This window comes from Stegodyphus dumicola, chromosome 7 (assembly GCF_044657685.1).
Source record: "Stegodyphus dumicola isolate Sdum_Otavi_A_Nest chromosome 7, ASM4465768v1".
Taxonomy (NCBI): Eukaryota; Metazoa; Arthropoda; class Arachnida; order Araneae; family Eresidae; genus Stegodyphus; species Stegodyphus dumicola.
In genome coordinates, this window is record NC_140774.1 from 159,176,998 (window position 1) to 159,203,987 (window position 26,990).

The following is a 26,990-nucleotide window of genomic DNA, read 5'->3' on the forward strand; positions in this document are numbered from 1 at the left end:
GTCCGAATTCCTATACATTCGAGTAATGGTTCCAGATTCTCTCCAGATGAAGTCAGGCAATGAATCATTATCTAGGTTGAATCCAGAGTCCTTATTGAATCTGGCTCCAAGGACAAATCCTAGCTGCACCACAATAATCGAGTTCTCTTATGTGAGGGAATGGATTCAAGCTACATGTCTTTTGGCAAAAAGCTCTTGCTCTCATGAAGCCTTCAGGAAACATTAATCCCTTGAAATTAAGATTGCAATGGCAGCACACAAGCTGGGATTGATTAATCACTAAGCAAAATAAGCATGCACTTAGGGCATTGAGGAAAGGGGACACCATTCTCATTGCCAGTTTTACCATGGAATGTATAGCAAAGCTAAACCAAGACTGATACAATGGAGAAAAAGCATGCATTTTACTGTAAATATATGTTTTGGGGGTTACCAATATCTTTCAGCTAAAATTCAGTGCATTGGCCACAGCCATTTCATGCAGGAGAGAAAAAGAACATCCATACTCTCATGTAAATCAAATTTTAAATAAATTATATAATACACAGATTCAATTAAAGATATAAAGTCTGAATTAATGAGCAACAGAAATGCATATTTATGACTATACTCGCAGCACATATTAATGCAATTTATTTTCATGATATCCCAAAGTATGAATTTTCAGTATATACACACACTATGAACATTTGCTTATCAGAAATATAATGCTTTTATTAAAGCATTTAATCCCAAATAAACTTTAGAACTGATGCAATTTATAAAAATACCTATATTATGGGGAAAAGAACAGTTTCTTAATTTTCTGTTTAATATTTGAATCAACGTCAGGTATACGTGTTGCACATCGGACAGCCTTCTCTATTTCTTGTACTGTATAAATTCCAGAAGGTGATACTACAAAGCTTGTCACTTTTCCCATATTTGAACCAACTCGTCCTACTCTCCCAGCACGAAGAATATAGTCAGAAACATTATTTGGGAAATCAAAGTTGATGACATGTTTAACCTGAAACAAAATTAAATATTTCAAACAATAATCTACATAAAAATGATCACGATGAATATGAGAACTGATTGATAAAAAATAAACATTTAAACACATTGGAATAAAAAATTAAGGAACACCATAAATAGTATGCCTCAAAAAGTGTTGATGAATATAAAGGAAATTTGGCTTGCAGATACTATGGTGGATCAACATACAAGTATAAAATAAAAATAGAACATTAAACTCTTATGATATGCAAATACAAGTATAGATACAATAAACGCAAAGAAATAGATCTCTCCAAAAGAGGAGATTAATGAGAATATGTTCATTCTAAAAGGTCTCATAACTTTCACAATGCTGCAGACTAAGTTGCTCAGATATGCTTATGTTAATAAAATCCACCCTTCTCCAAGAGTGGACTTTCTACAAAAAGTTCCTTGAAAGAAGCTAAGAAATTGCAACAGTTCATCCTAGAATATCTTTTATACATTCTACAAGGTTTAGGTCCAAAGACCCACCTTCTGTTACACCTAATGAACATCTCTTTGAGAAAATCATGAAAAAGTACAGTTCTATGTGTTATTGTTATCCATGAAAATGAAACAGGATGTGACAGAATACCACAGAAATTCCAAATAAAATCCAAGAACCTCATCTTGTCAGAGCTAACACACCATCTCTAACAGATTTCCAGTGGCATATGGCCACTCAACACAATACCATACAAAAATTAAGATTTCTACTTTATCAAAAAATTACTATTCTTTATACTAGAGCAGGAATTTTCAACCCTTTTCCTGCATCGACCCCTTTTAAAAGAATGGTTTTCTTTATCGACCCCTTACATTTTTCTACATAATATACAGCATATACAGCACTACATAATATACAGCACTCTGTATATAGTGAATAAAAAAATGGTAAAATTGTAAAAGTGTTAAAATTAGTAAACTCACTGAACCACCATCATTATCTGATTTGAAAAATGCACAAAATATTAGATCAGCAAATCATCACAGCAAACTTTTCTGTCTTCTTTTCACTATTCTGTCAAAATCCGAGGCACAAATTGAGCACAAACTTTCTTTCCACATTTTCAGAATTTTACTTGAAATTAATCTACAGTTTACTTATTCCAACCATGCCTGAAAGTTAGTGAGTTGCTAGACGTTTATCAGCTTTTACCAAGGAATATTTTTTTCTCTGCATTTTCGTCATTCTTTAAAATTGAAGGGTGCCTCATCTTTGGTTCATCTTTGATGTTTTCACGGCTGCCTTTAAATCAGTTTTACCACTCATACACTTATGGTCTTGATAATGATGCATCACCATATACTTTTCAAATCATCTCTTAATGTTTTGGTAGCAGACTTACCTAATTTGTAATAAATTTAATATTATAAGATTGTTCCATCTCAAACTAAATTTTTTTGCATAATGCCTTCTCAGGAAATGAAAATAAACCCGGCATTTTGCATAACCAATTTAAACTAGCTTTAAAAAGAGTTGTGACGGCACACTTTCTAAACATACATTTATTTTCCCACTTTTTTAGCTGGTCTTTTAATATGTTACTCTATGGAGCACTTTGGTATTTGATAAATAAATATATATGGTGATATTTCCTCCTGATTTGTGTAAAGTAAATTTATAATTTACCTATAATAAAAATAAATTTTATGAACACATATGATTACTTAAAAATAAATTGTAAGCCAAGAGATTAATTCTTGGTTTGGGGGGAGGATTGGTAGGGGGCAGGAAGTAATTTTAATGGCATAGTACAGAATACGGAAATCCGGGAAGTTCTTAAACCAAAAATTTGAAGTTTCTAGGAGATTTTTGCACCGGACAGTGGCATTATTTCAAAAAAGCTCAAAATTTATTTAAATTTGCTTTATAATGCATGCTTATTCAAGCATTTATAATACGATTCTGATGGAAAATATATGCATAGTTAATTAGATATTCTAAATTTTATATGTATTGTTTAAATTCCTTTTTTTATTATCCTTATAATTTTGAGCAGGGAAGGAGAGCTTTAATTTAGCAAAATGCTTTCAAAATTGATGAAAATAAAGTTAATAATTAACATACATATTGCTGTTTCAGATAAATTTAGTAGTGTTCTACATATTGCTGTTAAAAAATTAAGCACAATATTAGCTAATTAAATATTAGATGAATGCATAAGTTCTACAAATGTCTACGATAAATTTAGAGAATGCAGCTTAAATAAAAATTAATAAAAAACATAATGCTGAAAATCACAAGGGGTGGAGAAATGAAATATGTGCAATTAAATATTCATTATTTCAATAAATCTGATTTATTATTGAAAACAATTTCATTAATAAAGGCTAAACAATAAAAAAAATTGGGAATTTGGTGACCTGGGAGATTGGAAGATATAATGAAACTCTGGGAATCTCTAAGTAAAATCAAGAAAGTTGACAGATATGCAATGGCTGTACTGTAAAAGGAGAATTTAAAACTAAGCATTTACCCATTGTGTATCCAGACCTCTTGATGCTAAATCAGTACAACACATGACGTTGACTTCACCATTTTGAAAAGCTCGCCAGTTCTCAGATCGTTTCTGTTATAAAGAAAAATAATTAAATGTTTTGGCATGAAAATAATTCAGAAAATCTCTAGGAGAAACATAAAACCTTGAGAATACAGAACTTGTGGAATATCATAGCAGAAAACAATATTTCATAAAAATATAGTATTTTATGCTTTACATTTTTGACAATATTTCTTTTAGTAAAGGCATCAAAAAATAAGTTATTAGTAATTAAATATATAGCGTTCTTATGATTCCTGACAACCTAAGATAGTAATGCATTTATTCAAAAATACCATAAACATTCTCAATGTAATACAGGGTGGTCACACTAAAATTGGCCTGGAAAAATAATTGGAATCCTGACCCTTGTTTATAAACAGGATAATTTCACTTTACAGAAAATGCTTGAAATGGCCACTAGTGGCATTGATGTAACCATCAGTTGCTGTCACATGTCTGCATATGCTCATCCCTCACATGCTTTGTCCTAGGTTCTTTGCTGTGTCATTACATTCGAGTGAATGATGGTGTAGACATATTTAGTGACCAGTTGAATGCAACACAAAATGGTGCTCATGATAAAACACTGTGTATTCATTGTTGAATATTATGCAAAGCACAATTCATAGAAAATTTGTGTGGAACTGTTTGCACAAGGGTTTAATCACAGGCAAAACCTCCAGCTAAGTCTTCAATGTAAGACCTTGGTGGCAAAATGGCACAAAATGTGCTCTGTAGCCAATAAAAACCGTAACCATTCAAAAAGTGTAAGAATACCAGAAAACACTGATTGAGTGAAGGAAGGCCTGGAACAAAGTCTGACAATATCGCAATGCTCTTCAACTGCACAAGTAAGGATTAAGAGATTGTCACATTGAAACAGTATCAAAAGGGACCTGCAACTGCATCCTTACAAATTTATAGTTGTGCATGAGTTAAAGCCTCCAGACAAACTTGCACATGTTGAGTTCTGATGGTGGTGTCTGAGTGAAGTGGCATCAGGATTTTTGTATCTTCAGTTTTTCATTTCTTGAGATGAGGCCTGGTTCAGCCAGCCTGTTAGGGTATGTGAGCTCACATAACATGCACTATTAAGCATCAGAAAATCTCCATCAGTATTTTGAAGAGCTGCTGTATAATCTCAGGCTTGGTGTTTAGTGTGCAATGTCTGAATTCTGCATCATGATTCTTTCATCAAACTGTTAATGCTGACCGATATGCCCAAAATCAGTTTAATCCATTTGTGGATCAACTCACAAAAGATGAATGATTGTATGGATATTTTCAGTAAGATGGAACAACAGCACACACTGTCATGACCACCTTGTCACAAGAGAGAAGACAATCAGCAGAGGCCATGCAGTTTCCTGGCCATCTCGATTGCCACCACTCTCTCCATTATTTTCTCTGTGGGGCAAACTGAAAAGTCAGGTGTACTTAAATAATTCTCAAACACTGGGAGAGCTGTAGATGGATACTGAAAACACTATTGCTGCTGTCCTTCAAACAAAGCTGCAACATATGTCTCACAATTTGATAAATCGAGCACTGCACTGCATCAAAGTCAACAGTGGCCATTTCCAGCACTTTCTATAATGGGAAGTTCTCCTGTTTATGAAAAAGGGTCAATTCTAGGTAAATCTTATATAAATATTTTCCAGGCCAGTTTTGTTTTGCCCACACTGTATTTTTTCAATACATATATTTACCCCCAAACCTTTTGAGTAAGAACACTGCACAATTTTGAATAAGTAATGAAATTACAAAAAGCAATACACAAGTTTTCTCTCTCAATAAAGTGATACACAAGTTCCCCAATAATTAAAAGCAATACATAAGTTCCTCAATAATCAAAAGCAATACATAAGTTCCCCAATAATCAAAAGCAATACATAAGTTCCTCAATAATCAAAAGCAATACACAAGTTCCTCTTAAAAGTTCTAAAAATGTTATAACAGCATGATAATCCCATTTCAGATCAGTGTGGCATTGCATATCTGACTTTTGTTTCAAGCCCCTATTGCCATATATTTCTGATGCAGATACAGTTTAAACTTGAAGTAAAAATGTCTGATCTGACTTTTGTTTCGAGCCTCTATTACCATATATTTCTGATGCAGATACAGTTTAAACTTGAAGTAAAAATGTCTGTCTGTCATTTTGTCCAAAGCTCAAAGCATGCTCATGGCTTGATGAACAGCATATGTAACTACAGATAAAAGATTGTAAGTGCTAATCCAACTTATCCTATCTTGCTATACTCAAGAACATATGGCACCTACCTTACAATATTTTCCTCTGCCAAAAAATATCTATGATTCTACAACAGATCAACAGATATTATCATGACTACACAAATGTTAGCCCCTCTACAATAATTAACAACTGTGTTGCATTTATTTATTTAAAAATTTTCCAAAATTGAGGTAATAATAATTTCTTTCTCACATTACATTGATCTTACTTCCTAGAGCCTGTCCTACTTTAGTTGCAGTTTACTCAGTCTTCAGCATTTTTTTTTTAATTTTAAAAGTTCAAATCTATTTTGAACAGATGTAGATCGAACACTATCACAGAAAATTGGCAAAGGGAGGGAAGCAAAAAAAAAAAGGCTTAATTTTTTTCATTTGAGCTGAAATGATGTAATGAACAATGTGTCTACCTCCCCCCAAAAAATTCAAAACCAACAAGGCTAAACAAGTTTTAAGTGTGCCCTCTCCAAATATTTTTACAGTTTTAAAACTTGCAAAACAGGCCTTGTAAAGAAAGTTTATTTACAAGTAAAATTATCACATATCTTTTTACTAGGCTTTACATAAAAAAAGGAAAAATGTTACAGTGCAAAAAAGATGCAATTATCTCACTTATCTTAGCAATTAACAAAATGTATCTATATCTGAAAAATAATTCTCACTACCTGAGTAGGTTTCTTTATGATTAAATGGTTAGCTACAGTAATGAGATTACAATTTATATATAGTTATATACAGTTTATATATAATTAAAAAAAAAAAAGAAGCCACAATTTAATCTTGAATTTTAGATTAACTTTTGGCTTGATCACTTGAGTATGGAGTTAATAACAAATGTTTCTCAGTTTTTCCTCAAACAATGGATTAAATTATTCAAACAACCATACATATAATCACAATAATATAATTTTAACCATACATATAATAACAAGATATAATTTTTTCATCACAATTATCATACTAACAACAGTTTTATAATAAAAATTACTCCTCAAGTCTTGTATATAAGATAAAATACCAGTGTGACAGGATTTGATCATACAGTAACTCCTTTTTTGCACTTGCAATAACATATCATAGATGCCAATCTTGAAATATGGGAAAATGGGAAGCTTTTGTACTGCATGGTAATGTGACCTCAAAAGGACAACTTTGATTAATTTGACTTTGGTTTGAATCATTTTATAATGGATAATTTGGCTAACTGAACTAATTATAACACAAGATTTTGATGTAAAATATATTAACTTAATGTTTAATTCATTATTCTATATTTTATTTATTTTTACTTTTAATTTTTTGGTAAACTGCATTTTAATGTATAATTTTCTTAAAATTTCTATTATGAAACTATGAATAAAAGAAAAAAAGTGTTAATTTATCAAACTGTTTTTAAACTCAGTAAAAATACAATTAACTTTAAATGCACGTATTATCACACAGATAATGTGCCATCTGTAGCTTTAAAACAAAGTGAACTGGAATTAAATACTAAGCTAGTAAACATTAGTAACAAGATTAAATACAAATACTTACCTATTAAGTATTAGTTAAGTATTTTAATGTTCTGCAAATTTCAATAATGGATTAAAACACTTCAATTCAAATAAAAATGAATTAGGAAAATTATGTTGAAAATCACACTGGAAAAATCGAATACCCAATCTGAGTTTCATTTAGAAATGAAAATACCATTCTTTTCTTTTCCTTTTCTTCCAAATTTCCTTCCTCCCCCACCCCCCCACAGCATTTTTCTTTTCTTGTGAAATTATTTATCAAAAATTCTTCTAGAAAAGCATTGGGAAAAGATTACCTAAATTCAGATAAGTAAAAACTGAGATACTAAAAAATTTAGTAGGAGATCAGGAGTCTCCTAGTTTTAAGGAGAATGCCGATAGCTTTGATATGCTGATGCAATGTGAGGAAAGGAAAACAATACACTTTCATCCTACTTACTGCATGTACTTCAGTAACAAAAAAATATACCTAACATTTCAATAAGTCTTAGGTACTCTTGTTAACTATACTTAGTCTGAACAATGTACATGATTGCTCAAATAAGTAAGTTGTATATAAAATGGGCAGCCAAGATTGCTTAGTCCATCGCAAAGAATATGTATTGTTAAGAAGGAAAACTTCTCTGTAGCAGGAATGGCTCCATCTCAACAGCTGGACAAGAGGGATACAGCTGCACAAGTGCGAAGTATGTGTCACCAACGTTCGAAGCCGGCATCGAAATTTGAAGGTCACATTTATTAAGAGTTCATAAAATGAATATCATTTTAAATTTCTTTAAACTTTAAAGGAAAAGGAAATATTTTTTCGTAAAAGTAAATAAATTAATGGATTAGTTATTTTGAGCAAAAAAAAAGTATGAAAATCTGAGTTTAAGTTATCGCGAAACGTCAGAGAAGACACGTTTTGTCAAAGAATTTTTCTTCTTAACACCTGCTCCTCAATTTCCTTTACACATAGCAAGGGGGAATTCTCGCCGTCAGGTTCCGTCGCCAAATGCCTTGGTGAATTTTCCCTCCTCTTTCCAGCAGCGTAATACCAAACTGGTTTACATTACATCTGTAAAACCTTTCCTTCTTTACATCGATGTTCTTTGTCCATCGTATGAATGATATATGAAATTATATATGGTAAGAACCGGTTATAGAGCCAGTGTAGCAGAAATTTTAGAATTTAGTGACACACGTAGCAACAAAATCTAGAAATGGCAAAATTTTAGAAGTTAGGAAGGCACTAGGCAGAATTTAGGATCCACAGACATTGCATCAGGTGAGAAAATGCATAGCGCCAGCCTTGTGTATGATGCATTGAGAGATACAAGATAAATCGTTTAAATTTTCAATTTTCAATTTCTTTATTAATAGCAAAATTCCTTTCTATAAATGCCTGTCGATGTGATAAGATCAGCAGCATTTTTGATATTTGAAAAATGCTACTGATCCACTACACAGAAGAACTTTCCACACTAGAAGTGTAGTGGAAAGTCGAGAAAACATAGGGAAAATAAACATGTTAAGAAACAGACTTCTAGTATCAGAAAGTAAAACATTCAAATATTAAGTTTTCATTGTTCTTCCAAAAATTCTCCAAAAAGTAAATGTTCATCACAAACTTTTTGTAAAATACATCCATTACGTGTTAATAACATGAAGACATTTTTCTGGAATCTTCTAGATTTGTGGGTCTATACACCTTGCCTTCAAATCCTTTTAAACTTTCCAAGTTGCAATGTCTGAAATTCTAAAGAAAAATGACCCCTACCAATTCTGTAACAGCAAAAAGCCAGAAATATGTTGAATAAAGAAATCAGAGGAAAAAAATTGTAAAATTAATTTTATAGAGAAAACTGATGCATAGAGACAATTACATGGGAAAATCTCTAACCATGAAAAAATTAAAAACGAAGGTATTCTTAATTACTTATATAACTATTTTGCTTTTGCTAAGAATAGTTTTGCAAATTGTGATAAGTGCAATTTAAGCATTTATTACCTTATTTATTTTCCAGATTCAAAATATTGTATAATAAGTTGCTAAAATGAAAAGTAATGTCACTTTATAATATGATAGCGAAAAATAAAAATGTTTCAATTTAATGTTATTTTTTGAATACATTTTCAACATATTAACATTATTTTAATGAAATTGATCAATGTTATAATGTTTTAAAAAATATTGTCAAAAAATTCCTCGATTTCCAAATAAAATTTTTTTTATAGAAACTGATCTTAAAATCGACAAAATGTTGATAAGTCACCAAATTTGGAACCTTTTAATAAAGAATTCACATTCCCAAAAGCTAAAAGTTATTTAAGAACTCTTCATTAGAAAAATATAAAATAATTTTGAAATGCTTATGTTTCACTTCTCAGAAACCCGAGTATCCCACCATTTTATTATAAATAGGAACAAATTATAATCCACGAACCTATTCACCCATTCAAAAGATAACTGTATTTATCAATTATTCACCAAAAATATTTGTTTAAAATGCTAATCCCCATTCAAAATGCCAGTCATAAAAACAAACAGAAATTTCAAATGGTTACAATTAAGGACCTCCTGCCAAATTGCGTTGATATTAAGGATTTAAAGGAAATTAAGGGCCAGAAATATATTCCAAAAAACCTAAGGACTTAAATTACTCTAAAGGACTATATAAACCCTGTCTTAATCATTAAAAACTCATCATAATACTAAATCGATTTATTCCATTAAAAAAGGGGGGATTAACTAAAACAAGTAAGAATGGTAGACACAATGCTAATGCTGATATTCCACTGGTGCCAAATCTTATTCAAATGAATCATTCCCAGTTTTGTGTTCTTCAAATTCTTCTTCATGTACTTGTATTGACAAGCAATGCCATTAAAAAAAAATCCTTTTCAGTAAAATATTATTTAATGACATAAAACAAAGAAAAATGCTTAATTTTTTCAATGCAAAGAAATATTACAGGCAAATTAAAATTACTGCTTAAAAGATGATACTATTCTGTTTTGAGGACTGTAAAAAAATTTCAGCGAAAATGTATGTGCAAAAGTGCCAAATCTAGCAAACGCGCCCATTTAACAGTGATCCAAATCTAGCGTATGTGCCGACTTCAGATTGCGTAAGTTTATACAATTCTATATTTCTTAACATGCCATTGAAATACTAGTTTAATTTTTAAATCTGTTTTTGATATCCCTATGGATTTAAAAATTTGGGAATTGTCCATGACGAAAAGTCTGCAATAGAATTTTGGGTGCAGAATCACCCACCCACTGCTTGATGCGTTTTTAAGAATTGTACACACTTGGTATCCATGTACACATCAACCTATTTTCACTTTTAAAAAAAAATTCCAGAATTGCACAAAAATGGCACTGCGCACATGCTTGACTTTATCTATGCACACATTGACCTATTTTCACTTAAAATGTAAAAGAAAATTGACAAAAATCCAATTGTTTTTACCCTTGTAAAATGCACCAAACAAATAAGTGGGCGATTCTGTACTTTACCGAGAAATTTTTTTTAAAAAAAAGGAACCATTCATTATAGAAAATTATGTTTGAACACCCAACTACATGAAATTATGCTTTAGTGATAACTCAGTAGCAAAATAGCAATGCAGGCATCCATTCAGTTATGTTTAGCAATTTTTATATAAATTATAATAATGATCTGAAATAGTTATTTACTTTTATGCTTCCATTCAGTCATGTTTAGCCTTTTTTATATAAATTATAATAATAACAAAGTATTAAAGTTAAAAGTCGTCAATCCAGACGTCCATAATCCGGAATGATCTATAATCCGGACCTCAAAGCTACAAACTTTCTGCACATGTGTAACCGCATAATACATTTACGCATGCATATATGCATAATACCTTTACGCATGCACATTTAATGTATAACGAATGGTATAAGCTAAGCTAAAATTATCTAATTATCTATTTCAGTTAATGTTGCAGATTGCGTTGTTCCTTAATCTTTGAATTGGATCTGGCTTATTATTTTTTGCAGACTGTTAGGGCAATTTTATAAAAGTAAGCTTGAACTTTCAATTATGTCAAAAAGAATTTCTGATTCTGGAGCTGCCAAAGGATCTACAAAGCGAAAGTATGTTTCGATGTCCATCACACAAAAAGTGGAATTTCTGCAAAAAATGGATAAAGGCATATCCTTTTTTTTTTCTAACCATTCCGAAATCTGTTTATCAATTTCACGCTGCTCTGCGGGGTGGGGGGAAACGTCACGGCGCGCAATAAACTGGAAATTTATCTGTCAGCACTATCCTTATCTTTAGGGCAACTGTTTTTATTTTATTCGGCTTATATTTACTAAATGTACTATTTCATCTCGATCTACTCCATCTTTGATATGATTTAAATCAAATTCCTCGTCATTATAAATATCACGAATACACATCAAATAGTTTTCTGGTTGCAATTTTCTAATTTCGACTATGCGAATTGTATGCTTTATGCATGCGAGCGTTGAAAGAAATCTTTAATAAAGTAAACAAATAAATATTAAGCTTTTTTTGTAAATTTTGATACCCTTTAGATCATGATTGCTCTTTATTTCATAAATTACGGTTTCATATTTTTAATTTTATAATTTCTGCATGCCATCTTACCAGATTTAAATTGATGACCTATAATCCGGAATCGCCGAAGTCCCGACGAGTCCGGATTAAGGACTTTTGACTGTATATGAAATTAACTTTTCATCTAAATAAAACATCGATCTGAGATAGTTATTTACTATTACTCTTCCTTTCTTGCGTTAGGGTTGCCGCAATTATTTTTGGCAGCACTGGCATCAACAATAGTTTGGTGATTTTTTACAGCCCTCAAAACCGAATAGTACCTAAAAAACTTTGTCTCTCATCAATATTAGAATATAAACATTAAATGCCATTGAAAAATACACAAATGAAATTCTAGAAGATATAAAATTTCAATTAAGTGTACATACTACAGGAGAAACAGCACCGTGGATCTTTGCATTTGGAACTCCATTTTCTTTTAGAAATAAAGATAGCCAATCACATGCTGGTGATTTATTGCAAAAAATTAGCACTGGTCTCTTTTTTTGAAAATCATTTTTCGCTAAATCCAGCAGTTCTCCTATAATAAAAAATATCTTCAGTATGAGTATACAATTACACTAACAAAAAACAAGCCAATATCTTCTAGTCAGTATATTCAGACATTAATAATAATATAATAGATTTAACGAATCTTGATTATATAATTCGTATGATATGAATATCTTTTGATTAGTTATTTAAGCATAAATAAGGCAAATTTAATGGAAATATTACTAAATGAAATATGTAAACAAAACTAAGGAGAACATGATCTGTAAACAAAACTAAGGAGAACATGATCTGTAAACAAAACTAAGGAGAGCATGCACATTATCAGAATTCTATGGCATTTTAGACACTTAGTTACAGCAATAATGAGTTCTAGGTTAGCTAATTTCTGAGATAACAGATTTTGCTGAATAACTTCACTTTCTGGTTAATTTAATTACTGGTTAATGATAAGATTATTTGCTTTTAAATAATTAAAAAAAAAATGATGGCTCACCTGCTCTACTATCATTGCTAACTCTTATAAATTTTTGCGAAACATGTGGTAAAACTCTATGAAGGTATGGAGACCTTATTTTAACAATATTTTCTTCCTTCAGACTATCATCAAAAATGCTGTGTATGTTAGAAGGAAAAATGGAACTGACAAAGACTAAATGTGTACCCCATTCCTCCGAATTTAAATCACTTTTTGAAAACTGTGTTTGAACCTGAAAAGAAAAAACAAGTTTAATATTTTGGATGATTCTGAAAAACTCATAATTTAAGAAAATGTTTAAAGAATACATAATACTACTATATTACATTTAAAGAAAAATGAAGTTCTTACAATTTAGCTTTTAGGAAGACCTAAAATACTGCACTCTTCTATTTATCAATGCTATAAACATAAAATACATCAAAACTGATTTAACTCCTAAGTTAAAATACGGTGACAAACTTGTTGCTTAAGTAAAGGAAAACGACTGGGTAAATATTTAAATATTTATATATTTCTCTAACAAACTTGGTAATATATCTGAAATTCAGACACAAACAGCAATCAACATAAGTATTAAAAAAAAGGGGGGAAAGAAACCAGCAAATAACTACAAAAAAATTAGAAATGTCATAATAAGCAGATTAGTTTAAAAAATCTTCCAAACCACATAACCATTTTACATTTGCCAGGGTATCAAATTTTGGTACTTGTGTTATTAGCTGTTATTTCCTGATACAACATTCATCATGTATATATCTCAAGGATCTTCTCAACTGCATCACAGCTACATTGGAACATAATCACTATATTTTCTTTTGCAGCAGCTACTGCACAGACAGGAATATATAACAAATGGAATTACCATAATTTCCGGAAGAAAAGCCGCATCAGCGTAAACGCCGCACTCGAGAAAAATGGCGGGAAAAAAATTAAAATTACACAGAAATGGCACAATAGATTAAATTGCGTGTGACATCGTCGTTGGCCGTATAGATGCAAAATCTCAACTTAAGTCCTGATATATGACATACCAGTTAAGAAAAATGCATGAAATGAAACCATAACTCAAAAATAAATTAAAGGTAAGAAATGTGGAAACTATATTTACCTTCACGTATATACTTATATTTACCTACTAAAGAAATCCATATTTGTAATACTCAGACTATATTATAAAAAATTTTGCAACAACGAAATATTAAAATTGGATGACAAAAGGAAATTTTAAATTTTACTTACAAAAGGAATTACAGCAAACTATACATCATATGAAGCCATCAAAATCTGATTCTTCACTATATGAATTAAAAAGATTTAGTAAATCCTGATCTAAGTCCAAATCTTCCAGATAGTCACATTCATCCTCTTGGTTTACAGTCTCTTTATCTAAGGATATTTCAGCTTCTTTGAACCCTGCTATTATTGATGATGTTTTTACCGATTTCCATGCACTTCCTACCCACTTTGCAACTTCTTCATAAGATGCTCTACGCATTTTACCGCTTTTGCTATACATATGCAATCCTTCACTCATCCAACACTCCCTCCGCTTTCGGACTTCAGCTTTGAAGGATTTATTACCTGACAAATCTAACGGTTGTAAGATTTTTGTCAAACCACCAGGAATTATTGCTTCGGTCATAGAAAATTTTTGACATCTGGTTTTCACTGACTCAAGTAAATGAGCATGCATGGAATCCATTATCAATAAACCTTTTGGTTGGAAAAAAGATCCCATACGACACTGCCAAACTTTTTGTAGCCACTCATGCATGATTGTTTCGCACATCCAGCCGTTCTCATTTGCACAAATAATTGCGTCATTAGGAAAATCTCCCTTCGGAGTAGTATTTCATTTAAAAATGATCATCAGCTTTAGCTTGTCAACATTTGCGGCACAAGCTAACACACATGTAAATAGCGTTCTTTCATGCCCCGTCGTAAGCACAGATACAGTTTTTGCACCAGTTTCATCAACAGTTCTGTTTGCAGGAGAGTCGAAAGCTAACAGCGTTTCATCCATATTTATTATCTGTGACCTAAGAAGTTTCTTTTTGTCAATAATATCTGTCACATATTTTAGAAAAGATGACTTTTTATCCTGCCAGTCCATTGGTAATTGTTGCCCGACTGTTGTTCTAGTATGCACAGAAATATTTTTTCTTTTCATAAATCTGCTACACCTCCTTTGAAATCATTTATTTTCAGTCGTTTTGCTATAAATTTTGCTTGTAAGTGAATATTTTACGGATAAAGGAGCAACGAGGAAAGGAAATTGCCATTCCCTTTCCTCATTGCTCCTTTATCCAGTTTGCAAGGTCGTCCTCTAGATTCGGCCACCTTACAGTACCACTTCTTTCGGCTTCTTTCTGTTGTGGCATATTTTTAAGAAGTTCTTTTTTAGTTCTCCAACGTCGAATACATCTCTCGTCCACTTCAAACTCTCGAGCTGCTGCTCAATTTCCAATTTGTTCAGCACATGAAATTACATTAAGCTTAAAACCAGCAGTATAGCTTCTGTGCCATTTGTGAATTTTCAAAAATTTTCCACTCCCTTCTTACTTAAAAACTATCCAACAAGTACTTGTACCTAAACTGATGGGATCTGTATCTGGCAGAATGCCAAGAAGAATCGATTCATGCTAAGGGGGAAATACGTCAGAGTTCATTATTGCGAGGCAGGCGGAGTCATCTCCGCCTTTGAAAAAAATTGCAGAAAAGGCAGGGGTGGCAAGAGGATGGGTCCTGGAAGATTCATCGAATGGCAGAGGAGAGAGACTATTCAAACTGATGAGAATGTTGATTTGAAAGGGGGAAGAATGTTATTGTTCTGAGATCTCGTTTAGGGTGAATAAGGCATGTAGGTCCGTTCAAGGGAAAGAATGTAAACAAAATAACGTTCGCAAAAAGCAACTGAGTGGTCTTTTGTGTGGGAACAGAACCAGTCTATGTACAATGAGAAGGCCATCCAAACTATGTACAATGACTATCATAGGAAATATTTTATTTTTAGTGCACCTAAATGCCACATGGGTAGAAACGTCCCACCCGCTGAAAATTTAAGTTTTAAACACGTAAATGCCGCAGCGTTTCTTCCGGAAATTATGGTATATATAAATTATGGTATAGAGAGAGAGAGAGGGAATTTTTTTTTAATATGTTACAGACTGATGAAGCCAAACTATACTACACAGGTAGGACACACAACTATCATACAGACAGAGTTTTCAACGATGTTGTGTAGCAAAATTAAGTTAATTAATTAATCAATGCCTTATTAAAAATTAATTTACTTGTATTCGAAATTATGCTACACAACTTGTATTTTACTTAGTCTATGCATTAATTTGTTTTATTTTAATTGGGGGTTTTGTAACTTAAGATTCGACGCTGTATCACTCATTTTTGATGAGCTCGCTTGGTAAAAGACGATGGAATCGTGTGAATTTTCTATTTAATATATTGTTTTAAAACTATTTAATTTGATTTAACATATTTCAAACTTGTACTATCAGAAGCAGAAAAATGTTCTTTAATTTAAAAGTACTTTCATAATGATAGTTTTTGACTTATCATTTAACTATCAAAATTTTGTATTTTTGCTGGACTTTCAGAAAAAGGGGGAAGACTTATGTTTCTGGTCACATTTTAAGATACTCTGACACAAGATAAAGGAAAGCTGTGTTCTACATCTGGTGGGGTGCTAGGTTTACTGTATCAGCAGGTGCATTAGTTGGCAAAGTTTTGCTTCACTGGGTGAAATGAGTTAAACTGCCAGTTTTGAAAAAGTGAGAATTTTTCTACTGATATATGTGGGGCATTTTTTTTTTTGTCAAGGTTGTACCCATTTTGGGCGAGTTTTGGCACACTTGGTGTACTTTCATAACAAAAAGCAAGAGCGCATGTCTCTAGCTCAGCTGATGCTCTCACCTTATTTTCATCGCAATGTTTCGTATGCTACTCATGGGCAGTTTTGCACAGCGGCGGTGCGAGGCCAATAGGAATTTAGCGGAACTATGGTAGTTGCTTCTAAAATCTCTTTCCTTAAATCATCACAATAGCCTATTTTTGCTCGCAGAACTTACAGAAGAACAAGTTAAATTTAGTTATGTCTTATAAAGGCAACCCTGAGTATTTTCTCTCTCTTCAACCAGAATGTAAATGGAACTTGGACAAGTTTATTCAGAGCAGCAGTTTATCTATCCCCCTGCAGTTTTATCCGGTTACCCCGAATTCGCCTCGTTTCTTCACTTCTCAAAAAATATATTTCTAATCTGTTAAATACTCAAGGAAAGGGTTACTTATGGTTTCTTGTTAATATTATCTTGTCCAGTTGATCTCAAGGTATTATATTATGAATGGAAAAAAAAATTAAGTTATGGTATATTTTTATGGAAAGAAATAGTCTATGTTTAATCTGTGAATATGTGTATGGATGCTTCCGCTTGTCTTCTCTCCCATGTTATCATTCGCTCCAGTGATTGTGGACTTGGATTGTGGAATGAAAGCTGAGTCGGTTCAACTCCATCTGGAAATTTTGCCTCATATTCCTGCTTTGATCTCGGTGATCTGCGGTGTTTGTTGCCCGTCATCTGCTCCGGCTGACATTTGTATGTGGGAGTGTCATGTCCATTGTCTTCAGAAGAGAACTAGATAACTTTTTTTTCCTTGTATTACATTATGTTATTTGGTAAGCTACTTGAAAAATGTAAATCAATTTCCTCCTAAGAGTAAATATTCTGATTAGCATGTAGAATGGCTTCGCTTAGAAACGTATTTCACCGGTAGTAATCTATAATCTAGCTTTAGTGGAACAGTAGTTCTTTTATTAATTCAAGGTGAATCCTAGTTAAGTGCTTTAATGGAAGAATTCAGGCTTTAACATATTAGTTAAAATTTCTTCTTGTTGTTATTCATTAGAAAATAACAGAAATTGTTATATTGATAATTGTGTACAATACTTTGTTAATAGAAATTTGCCTCCATTCACTGAAAATTTAAGTACGTTAATAATAACCATAAATGTGTTAATTTTCCTGTGGAAAAAATGGTATAAGTAAACTGTGTTGTTAATACTTTCAACTTTGCATTAAAATGTTAAGGTGCAGTTCAATATGAATTTATATTAATGTGTTAAAATATATATTTCTAATTTGTTAAATCTCCAGTAAAGGGTTACTTATGGCTTCTTGTTAGTATTATCATGTCTGATTGATCTCAAGGTATTATGTTAGGAATGAAAAAAAAATTAAGTTATGGTATTTTTTATGGAAAGAAATAGTCTAGGTTTAATCTGTGAATATGTGCAATAGTTGTTTTATCTCTCCCAGGAGCTTCTAACAAATATTCTAATTGTTTAATTGAACACTAACAGTATAATAAAATTCAAATTTTACATTGGATAAATTTAGTATGTTTTTATTGCCTTGTCTGCTTATACATGATTTCTGCCAGTTATCAATTAGGTTGTTTGGATAGTTATTTGAAATTTGATTTACTCAACACAATTCTTAATTCATTACATGATAGATATTTGTTTCATTTAACTTGTTTTGGTGCCGCGGAAAAGCGGTATTCAACAACATCATACAAAGTAGTCAGTTCATTTACTATGTAAATTTAGTACAATTTTCATAACCTGTGATTAACACTAGTAATTATGCAAAACATTTTGTTATCAAGGATTTACTTATTTCAGGGAGGGGGGATTTACCAGATATAAAGAAGTAATGCAAAGAGCTACCTTGTAATTAAGTAAGGATTATACTGTATGTTTTCAAAATTGTAACCTGTATTTTGTTGGCACAATGCCAAAACCACCAAAGCACAAAACTGATATCTTCAGCAAAATAGCCTTAATATTTTGGCATGTGCTTTATTTTAGTTTCCACATAGGAATTCTAATTTATTCAACTCATATAATATACATTTGAGTCTTTAAACATAGTTTTGAAAAATAACACAAAAAATAAATATAGCATGAACAATAACAAGAGCAAGATGGGTAAGAGAACCTCGGACTGCCCCACAGGATGGTCTTCGTGAAAACTGGGGCAGGACTGCACAGTTAGTACTATGGGACAATACCTGCACAATCTATGGTGAAATTCTGGTATCTTACCTGCTTATACTTATACCTGCACTCAAGAATATTATTGTTCATTTGAAATGTGTTATACACCTTGAAGAGGTCAAGTTAAACATTTGCTACAGTAATATACAAATTTTCAATGAGCTGCAAGTATCTTCATTACCCTTCATGGATATTCAGCATTATTGCTGAGTTTTAAAATTTAAAAAAGAAAATATTTTTTCCTGCTACTAAAAATAAGCTACTTTGACATTAATTATAATGTAAATTATAGTACAGTGCATTGGATTCTTCCCCCACATTTCTAGAGTTTTTACAGATGTTAACTCATTTTCTATTTGCATTTTAAATTATAATTATGAAAAAATTTTCCAAAATCCTTTGATATGCCATTAATCAAGATTAATAACAAATTACAAATTAGAAATAGTACCGGTAATCTTTTCAGGATGTTTTTAGTATCTTCAACAAAACTGTCATCCAACAAAGTGTCTGCTTCATCAAGAACTACATACTGCAGGTTTGTAAGCTTATACACACCTAAAATAATAACATAATTTTATGCCACTATTAGTAAAAGCACATTGCCAGAAAAATAGTTAAGATCATACATAGTAACAAAATAAATCACAAAATACTTTTCAATGAACTCAATGACTGCACTATATCTCAGATATTCAGATGATATGCTCATATAATTCTACAAGATTCAGCCATTTTAAATACTTACTTAATTCTATGCTATAGTCAACTCCCAATTAACTTGGCTTTATTTTTAAAAAAATGCTAATTTTGTTTAGCACAGAAAAAACAAAAAATTACAATCATAAATCATTGGAATAAAGTAAAATTTCTACTTTGGGTTACAAAAAGGAGAATAAAACGCATGGGATAATAGAAGTCACAGCATATGATGACTTAGTATTTATGAACTCTTTTCATTCACAAAAGTACATAAAATTATTGTAAATAATCTGGAATATACACTCTTTTGCAAAAAAAATCGAACCACCAAGAAGGACTTTTGTGAACGTGATGAAATTTGGTAAGCAAAAACGTCTTGATCAAACATGCAAATGATCAATAAAGATACCATTGCAACGATATCAAAGACCTTACAGACAACTAAATGACTTCAAACGTGGTGGCATTGTTAGGTTGTGTGAAGCTGGGTGGTCATACCAAGCAATAGGCTGCTACCTGCAGCGTACAGACACTGCTGTGCAAAGATGTGGCAGCAATGGTTGCTACAAGGAAATCGACGATGCAGTGAAGGCTCTGGAAGGACAAAGAGCACAAATGTGAGACAAAATAGGATGATTGTTTGCCAGGCCCGAACCACCCCAACGGTATCATTGTCGACTATTCATTGCATTACAACCACATCTATACCTCCTGTGGTACTGCCCTCCATCTCATGGTGCTTGCCTGAGGTGGGGTTACGTTCACAGAGGCCTTTAAGACATTTGTCTTTGACCTCACAACATCGGCGGTGTCGTCTGGAATGTGTTGCAGCTGATCATCATGGCTGCCATCAGACTGGCATCATATAGTATCCAGGGATGAACCCACTTCACTCTTGAAGCAGATGACCACTGTGTTCGTGTCTGGAGAGGATGGGGCCAGTGGTCCCAATCAGTCTTTGTTTTACAAAGACATACAGCAAATGTGTGCTGGTGTGATGGTGTAGGGCACTATTATGACAGCAAGTCATCTTTAGTCATCCTCCATACACCTTTAACAGCTCAATCATTTGTTGATACCATCCTGCGGCTGGTTGCTTTACCCTTCATAGCACGTCATCCTGTGGCCATCTTCCAACAAGATAATGCCAGGCCACATACCACTCGCATATCTCTGGAATGTCTCCGTGCGGTTGATACTGCAATGTATTTTGCAGTAATTGACAAAACAGGCAATCTTCTTAGTAGAACATAAATTTTATTTCTAGTTCACGGTGATAGATAATTTAAAGAAATTATTTAGTAGCAAAACTTTCATACTACTACTAGCTGGTAAAAATGTCAGAATTCTAATTTTAAAACAATTTCTCACATTGCTGAGCAATGGTAGTATAATACAAATATGGTGTTGCCATTTCAACAATAAATATAGTTATTTATTAAATAACAAGATATTACAACCTCTCCCCCCCTCCAGTTACGTCCCCTCTCCCCTTACGTTTTTTTTTTTTTTTTTTAAAAACAATATTAGCATAATACAGAATTGAAATACAAGAATTTAGAGAAGAATTAAACAAGAAATACCATAATAACATACACTGAGGAAGAGAAGAAGGAACAAAATACTGTTTTTTATCTATATAGAGAAACAAATTATTTAATCAGGCCAGGGAGTACGACTTAATGTGTCTACATTTTTATGGTTTTTACCACTTCGACTGAATGACCGCGTAATTGTAGGGTTGTAGTACTAGTGCCCATCTCATAAGTCGTGGTTTTAGACTCACATTTTGAGCCAAACTAAGGGATTATTTATACATTTTGAGCCAAACTAAGGGATTTTTGAGCCAAACTAAGGGATTATGATCAGTCATGATGAGGAATGCCCATCTAAATAACATTGAAGTTTCTTTACGGCAAATATTATGGCAGCGCATTCCTTTTCTGTGGTAGAGTACTTTTTTTCAGTTTCTGTAAACTTCTTACTGAGGTATAATACTGGATGTGCAGTGTCTCATTCATCTTTTTGAGCTAAAATGACACCCACACTAGAGTTTGAAGCATTAGTTTGCAAAACAAACTCCTTATTGAAATCAGGTGAGTATAACAGAGGATTTTCCGGCAGTTTTATTTCTTCAACAATTTGCTCTTGTCTGTTTGAAAACGTCTCCTTGACTTGCATATCAATTCCAGAACTTGGCAATTCATCTAGAACTTTTAACTGAGAATCGTTTAATTTTGTCAGTTCTTTCTTGTCAGATAGTTTTTGCTCTTTGCGAGATGAACTTTGATTCTTATTTGCTACTTGCATTCTCATTGAATGTGGCAACTTTGATAATCCTTTATCATGTTTGTGCCTCTTTGCTAAGTTTTCTGACACGTGCATAAATTCTGAACTTATTTTTAATTTCTTAACTTTAGAAGCACCTTCATGAGTTCTTTTATCAGAAGCTCTTTTAACTGCTGTTAACAAACTGTCAAACACATCTTCTTCCTTTTGGAGAAGAACGAACTGGGGAACTTGTAGAGGAATAATCACACACACTATCTAGAGAAGATGAATCAGCAGGTAAATAAAGTGAGCCAACTTCCATATCAATAACTTCAGTTTTCTCATCAGATGAACGTTTAGATTGTTTATCAGACTTTTGTGAATCATTGACAGAAGCTTCTTTAGGTGGGTGAGTATTAACCAAATTACTCTGAGTTTTAGCACTATTATTTGTTTGGTTCTGCATCAAAGATGAATAGTTCTGCATTTGATTCCTATATCTTTCAGGAATAATAATTAATTCCCTTTCATTTCCATTTTTATCTAATTTCTTTTTCATCAACAACTCGTTCTCCTTTACTTTGAAATCTTGGTGGAATTTTCATTTTTAGCTTCGCTAAGCAATGAGGCTAGATCTCTGCTTTGATGCTGAGATTCAATTAATTCCATAGAATTAACATTAATAACTTTCTTAATTTCCTTGCCTTCCTCATCAGCTTGCGGTAAAATATCTTCTTCAGTCTCAATATTAAACGTCAGTTCTAGTTTCTCCATTTCGGTTTCTCTGCTTCGATCTTCTTCATGATATCTCTTTACTTGAGATCATGTCAAAACCGCATTTATCCTTTCTAAATTTAAGAACTGTTTATCTTTGAACAACTGAGCAGTTTTGTTACCCAATACATATCTGTCAGGACCATTTGTAACAACAGCTGCTTTTGTCTTTATATGACCAAGTTCACAATTAATTTCAACTTCAGCTAACGGTAGACATACTAAATGGTCATTTAAAAGATATTGTACCCAGACATGTTCTCCAGTCATTTTCACATTATCTATGTATTTTCAAGAAATAACATCAACAGTGACTCCTGTGTCTCGAAGAATAGGCATTTCATACCCATTAACTAAACCATTAATATGTCTCTTAACAAATCATCATTCGAAGATATGCAATTTACCTTTTCATTTGGTTTTAAGCGAGGACACTAAGGCTTAAAATGTTCGTATGATCCACACTCGAAACAACGCGGTCGATATCTTTTGTCATATAAATTTTCTTGGTTCTTGTTTTGAAATTGACTTCTTTGTCGGTGATCTTTGGGGTATTTTGAATCATCCCATTTATCGGAATGCTTAAAATGAGGCGGATACTCTCTTTTTTTCATAAAATTATCATAACGAGGTTTAAATGATACTTTGTTAATTTTCTCTCTGATTGGCAGAAAATTTTGGTTTTATTGTTTTTCTCACATCTTCAAAGTCTTCAATTTTCTTAACCATCTCAGTGGGTGAAATTATGGTTGTCCATTGATCCATAAAATGTTCTTTGAAATCAGGAGAAGTACGCTTTTTAATTTGATCAATCAGCATGAGATATTTTAGCTGTTCAAAAGTTTTAATGTTTAATCCGTTAAGCCATCCTTCTAAATAATCATTTAATTCATAGTAGAAATCATACCAAGTACTTTCAGTATATTTTTGGTGTTTATTAAATAATCGTCAAAATTTTTCCACACTCAATTTAAATCATTGTAACAGTAAAGTTTTTACATATTCATACTTTTTCGCGTCCTCTTCTGGTTCTCTAGCAATAAGCCGAACAATATCAGGAGGCAGCAATGAAATAAGTTGAGTCACTTGATTTTCAGCAGGTATATTCATAATTTTAGCTTGACGCTCAAATGACACCAGAAATAAACTTATTCCATCTTCTTTAGGGTTGAAACGTGGAATGACATCGTGAATTCTGATTTTTAAAGGCTGTTCAAGTAACTGCGTAGTTTCTACCGGCTGTGCTGTTGCAGCCATTGCTTCCAACTGAAGTTTCTGTAGCTCAAAAGCTCTAATTCGCTCTTCTGTTTCGCATTCTTTTTCTTCTCTTTCGCATTCTCTTTCTTCTCTTTCACGTTCTTCCCTTCTTTCTCTTTCATATTCTTTTTTTCTTTCTCTTTCTTCTCTTTCACGTTCTTTTTCTCTTTCTCCCGTTTTGCATTCTTCTCTCCTTTCTCTTCTTCTCTTTCGCGTTCTTCTCTCCTTTTTCTTTCTTCTCTTTTGTGTTATTTATCCCTTTCCTCTCTTTCGCATTCTTCCTTTCTTTCTCTTTCTTCTCTAATTGGGCCAGTAGTTCTCGAGTAAACTCCTCATCATAACCGGGACTTTCAGTAATCAATTTATGCAACCGAGCAATTTTAAATTCAGGTTTCACGGTTAAACCTAACTCTTCTGCCAGTACTTTTAAATCTTGTTTTTTACTCCGAGCTAAGAATGACATGTTGACACAAGTTACCTTTAACAAGTTTCGTTTTGAAATTGAATCTAAAGATTGTACTTGTATTAAAAATGTATAATTTCTGGCGAGACTTAATTTCTGAAATATGAAATTCACACTAACCAATTGGAGAGAATTATTTAAACAACTTTGCCAGGTTGGCACAAAATAATATAATACTACATTGGGTTGACGTTTGAACTCACTATTCATAAGTCTTGTTAGCTATAACTAGTATATAAACACCTTTGCCAGTTAGGCAATACAATGGAATTTTACCGACGTCAGTTTGACGATTTTACTATCTATCTCCATGCCTGGTTGGCGATTAGAAAAACATTTTTTGCCAGTTTGGCAATACAGTTTTTTACAATATACAATCTGTAATATGTCGGTATGACGTTACTATCTACCACACGCCTGGATGGCGAGAACTAAGAAAAATCTTTTTTTAAGTCTGCAGTATAATCAAATCACACTACGTCAGTTTTATGTTACTACTTTTTTCCATGCGCCTGCTTGGCAACAAATTCAAAAACTCAGCTAGCAGTTCTTTTTTTTTTTATATAAATGCCGGGATGGCATACATATATCAATTATCAACAAAAAATTCAATACAAATAACAGTAAAGGCTAAATAATAATTTAAAATACTTTTCTACCACAAATATCAATTATAAATTACTCCTAATATTTTTAGTATTAGTTATTTTACACAGAAACTTTTACTATTTAAATATAATTCTGAAATGAAATACTAAAATTCAATAAATACTTTTTTTATGAAAACCAAAAGTTAATCTTATCTTCGGAGATCAGCAGTATCCTGTTTTTGACAATTTTTTTCTCGAACGCAAATTATAGAACCACAGAAGATAACCTTTGAATGATCCGCTTCAAAATCTGGCTTTTAAATGGCAGATTTCTTACATCTATTTCTCCTTGAAATAAACAAATTCGGCAATTGGTATTAGCAAGCTTGTTCTAAAAAATTCAGCAAATTTCTGGGATTAGGAGACCAGCACCATCAAAATTGATAATTGCACTCCTAATTTCCAGTATCTCGGTGGAACGTCCAATTAAGACTGTAACGTATTTTACAGTAATTGACAAAACAGGCAATCTTCTTAGTAGAACATAAATTTTATTTCTAGTTCACAGTGATAGATTACTTGAAGAAATTATTTAGTGGCAAAACTTTCATACTACTACTAGCTGGTAAAAACTTCAGAATTCTAATTTTAAAACAATTTCTCACATTGCTGAGCAACGGTAACATAATACAAATATGGTGTTGCCACTTCAACAATAAATATAGTTATTTATTAAATAACAAGATATTACAATACTCTTCCTTGGCCAGCAAAGTCACCAGACCTTTCACCAATCGAGCCTGTCTGGGACATAGTAGGCCGCCAGATTCAGGCACCACAAAATATCGCAGATCTAGAGCGACAACTGATGAATGCCTGACAGCCTGTGTCGCAGGATGACATTAGGAATTTTTACCACTCCTTGCCGCCACGATTTCAAGCATGAATTGCCGCCAGGGGCGGTTTGACCAACTACTAATTTGAACACTCAATGGGTAATTGTGAGCCATGACCAGGTATTACGACCTTGATTTTTTAATCATTTTATTATCTGTGTCTAAACTATACACATATTCAATTTCATCAAGAACAATGGTGGTGCTTCGAATTTTTTGCTTTGAATTTCTTCATGGTGCTTCGATTTTTTTGCAAAAGAGTGTATAAATGTTAAATCATCTGGTTAAAAATAAATTAAATTTACAATCATTAATCGTCTACTTCCCACAGCCTCCTACTGAAATAGTCTGTTCTTGTTCTGAATACTGACTGAATTTATGAAACCACATGAAATTATTCTCCAAATTAACTTACTGCTTAAACTGCTATTAACTGTTATCAAAAGCTATTACTACTAATGCTATTAAAACTTTAAAAATACATTAATAGTCTGTTAATTAAAATCATCTAATTAAAAATTAAAATCTGTTAATTAACATATGGTTACTTTTTATTACTATGTTTTTAAACTGCTGTTGGATTTATTGTGAATTGGAGTAAACTGTCTTTAATTAAGAGAATCTACTTTATTCACTTTTAAATGAGTAACTTAAATAAATGATGGTTAAAAAACCTTTATTTTATCTTTTAAAGTAAAACTCTCCTTTAACCCCTTAACTGCCGTGGGCGTATATATACGCCTTGCTCAGCCGATGCGTTAACTGCTACAGGCGTATATATATATGCCCTTCCAAAATACTATCATTAGCTTTGCGCTGCTACCCGTAAAATTATTCGCAAAGTTTTGGAATGCAATACCACAATGACCTTGACAATGTATGCGATTTTTGTAGCAGGTTCCAGGAATAAAGAAAGATATAATGGATGTTTCAAACACATTTATCTTTTTGAATTATTTTTTGATGAACTGCTCGTGCTTCATACTGTTACTGAAACTAACCATTTTGTAGACGAGCACATGAACCAACACCTTGCAAACAAAAAATTAAGAACA

General features: G+C 32.4%; 1 protein-coding gene across 2 annotated transcripts in view; it reads right to left on the reverse strand.

The window, feature by feature from the left end:
• Positions 1-615: 615 nt before the first annotated feature.
• The window catches only part of LOC118188406 (putative ATP-dependent RNA helicase DDX28), a 71,095-nt gene continuing 44,720 nt past the window's right edge, over positions 616-26,990 (reverse strand). For both annotated transcript variants that reach the window (XM_035358838.2, XM_035358837.2), the window contains exons 8-12: positions 19,434-19,540; positions 12,925-13,138; positions 12,305-12,456; positions 3,501-3,593; positions 616-1,009 (exon numbers count right to left, since the gene is read on the reverse strand). In XM_035358838.2, the coding sequence (XP_035214729.1) occupies positions 776-1,009; positions 3,501-3,593; positions 12,305-12,456; positions 12,925-13,138; positions 19,434-19,540 (800 nt within the window). In that variant the 3' untranslated portion in view covers positions 616-775. The remainder of the gene's footprint in view (positions 1,010-3,500; positions 3,594-12,304; positions 12,457-12,924; positions 13,139-19,433; positions 19,541-26,990) is intronic.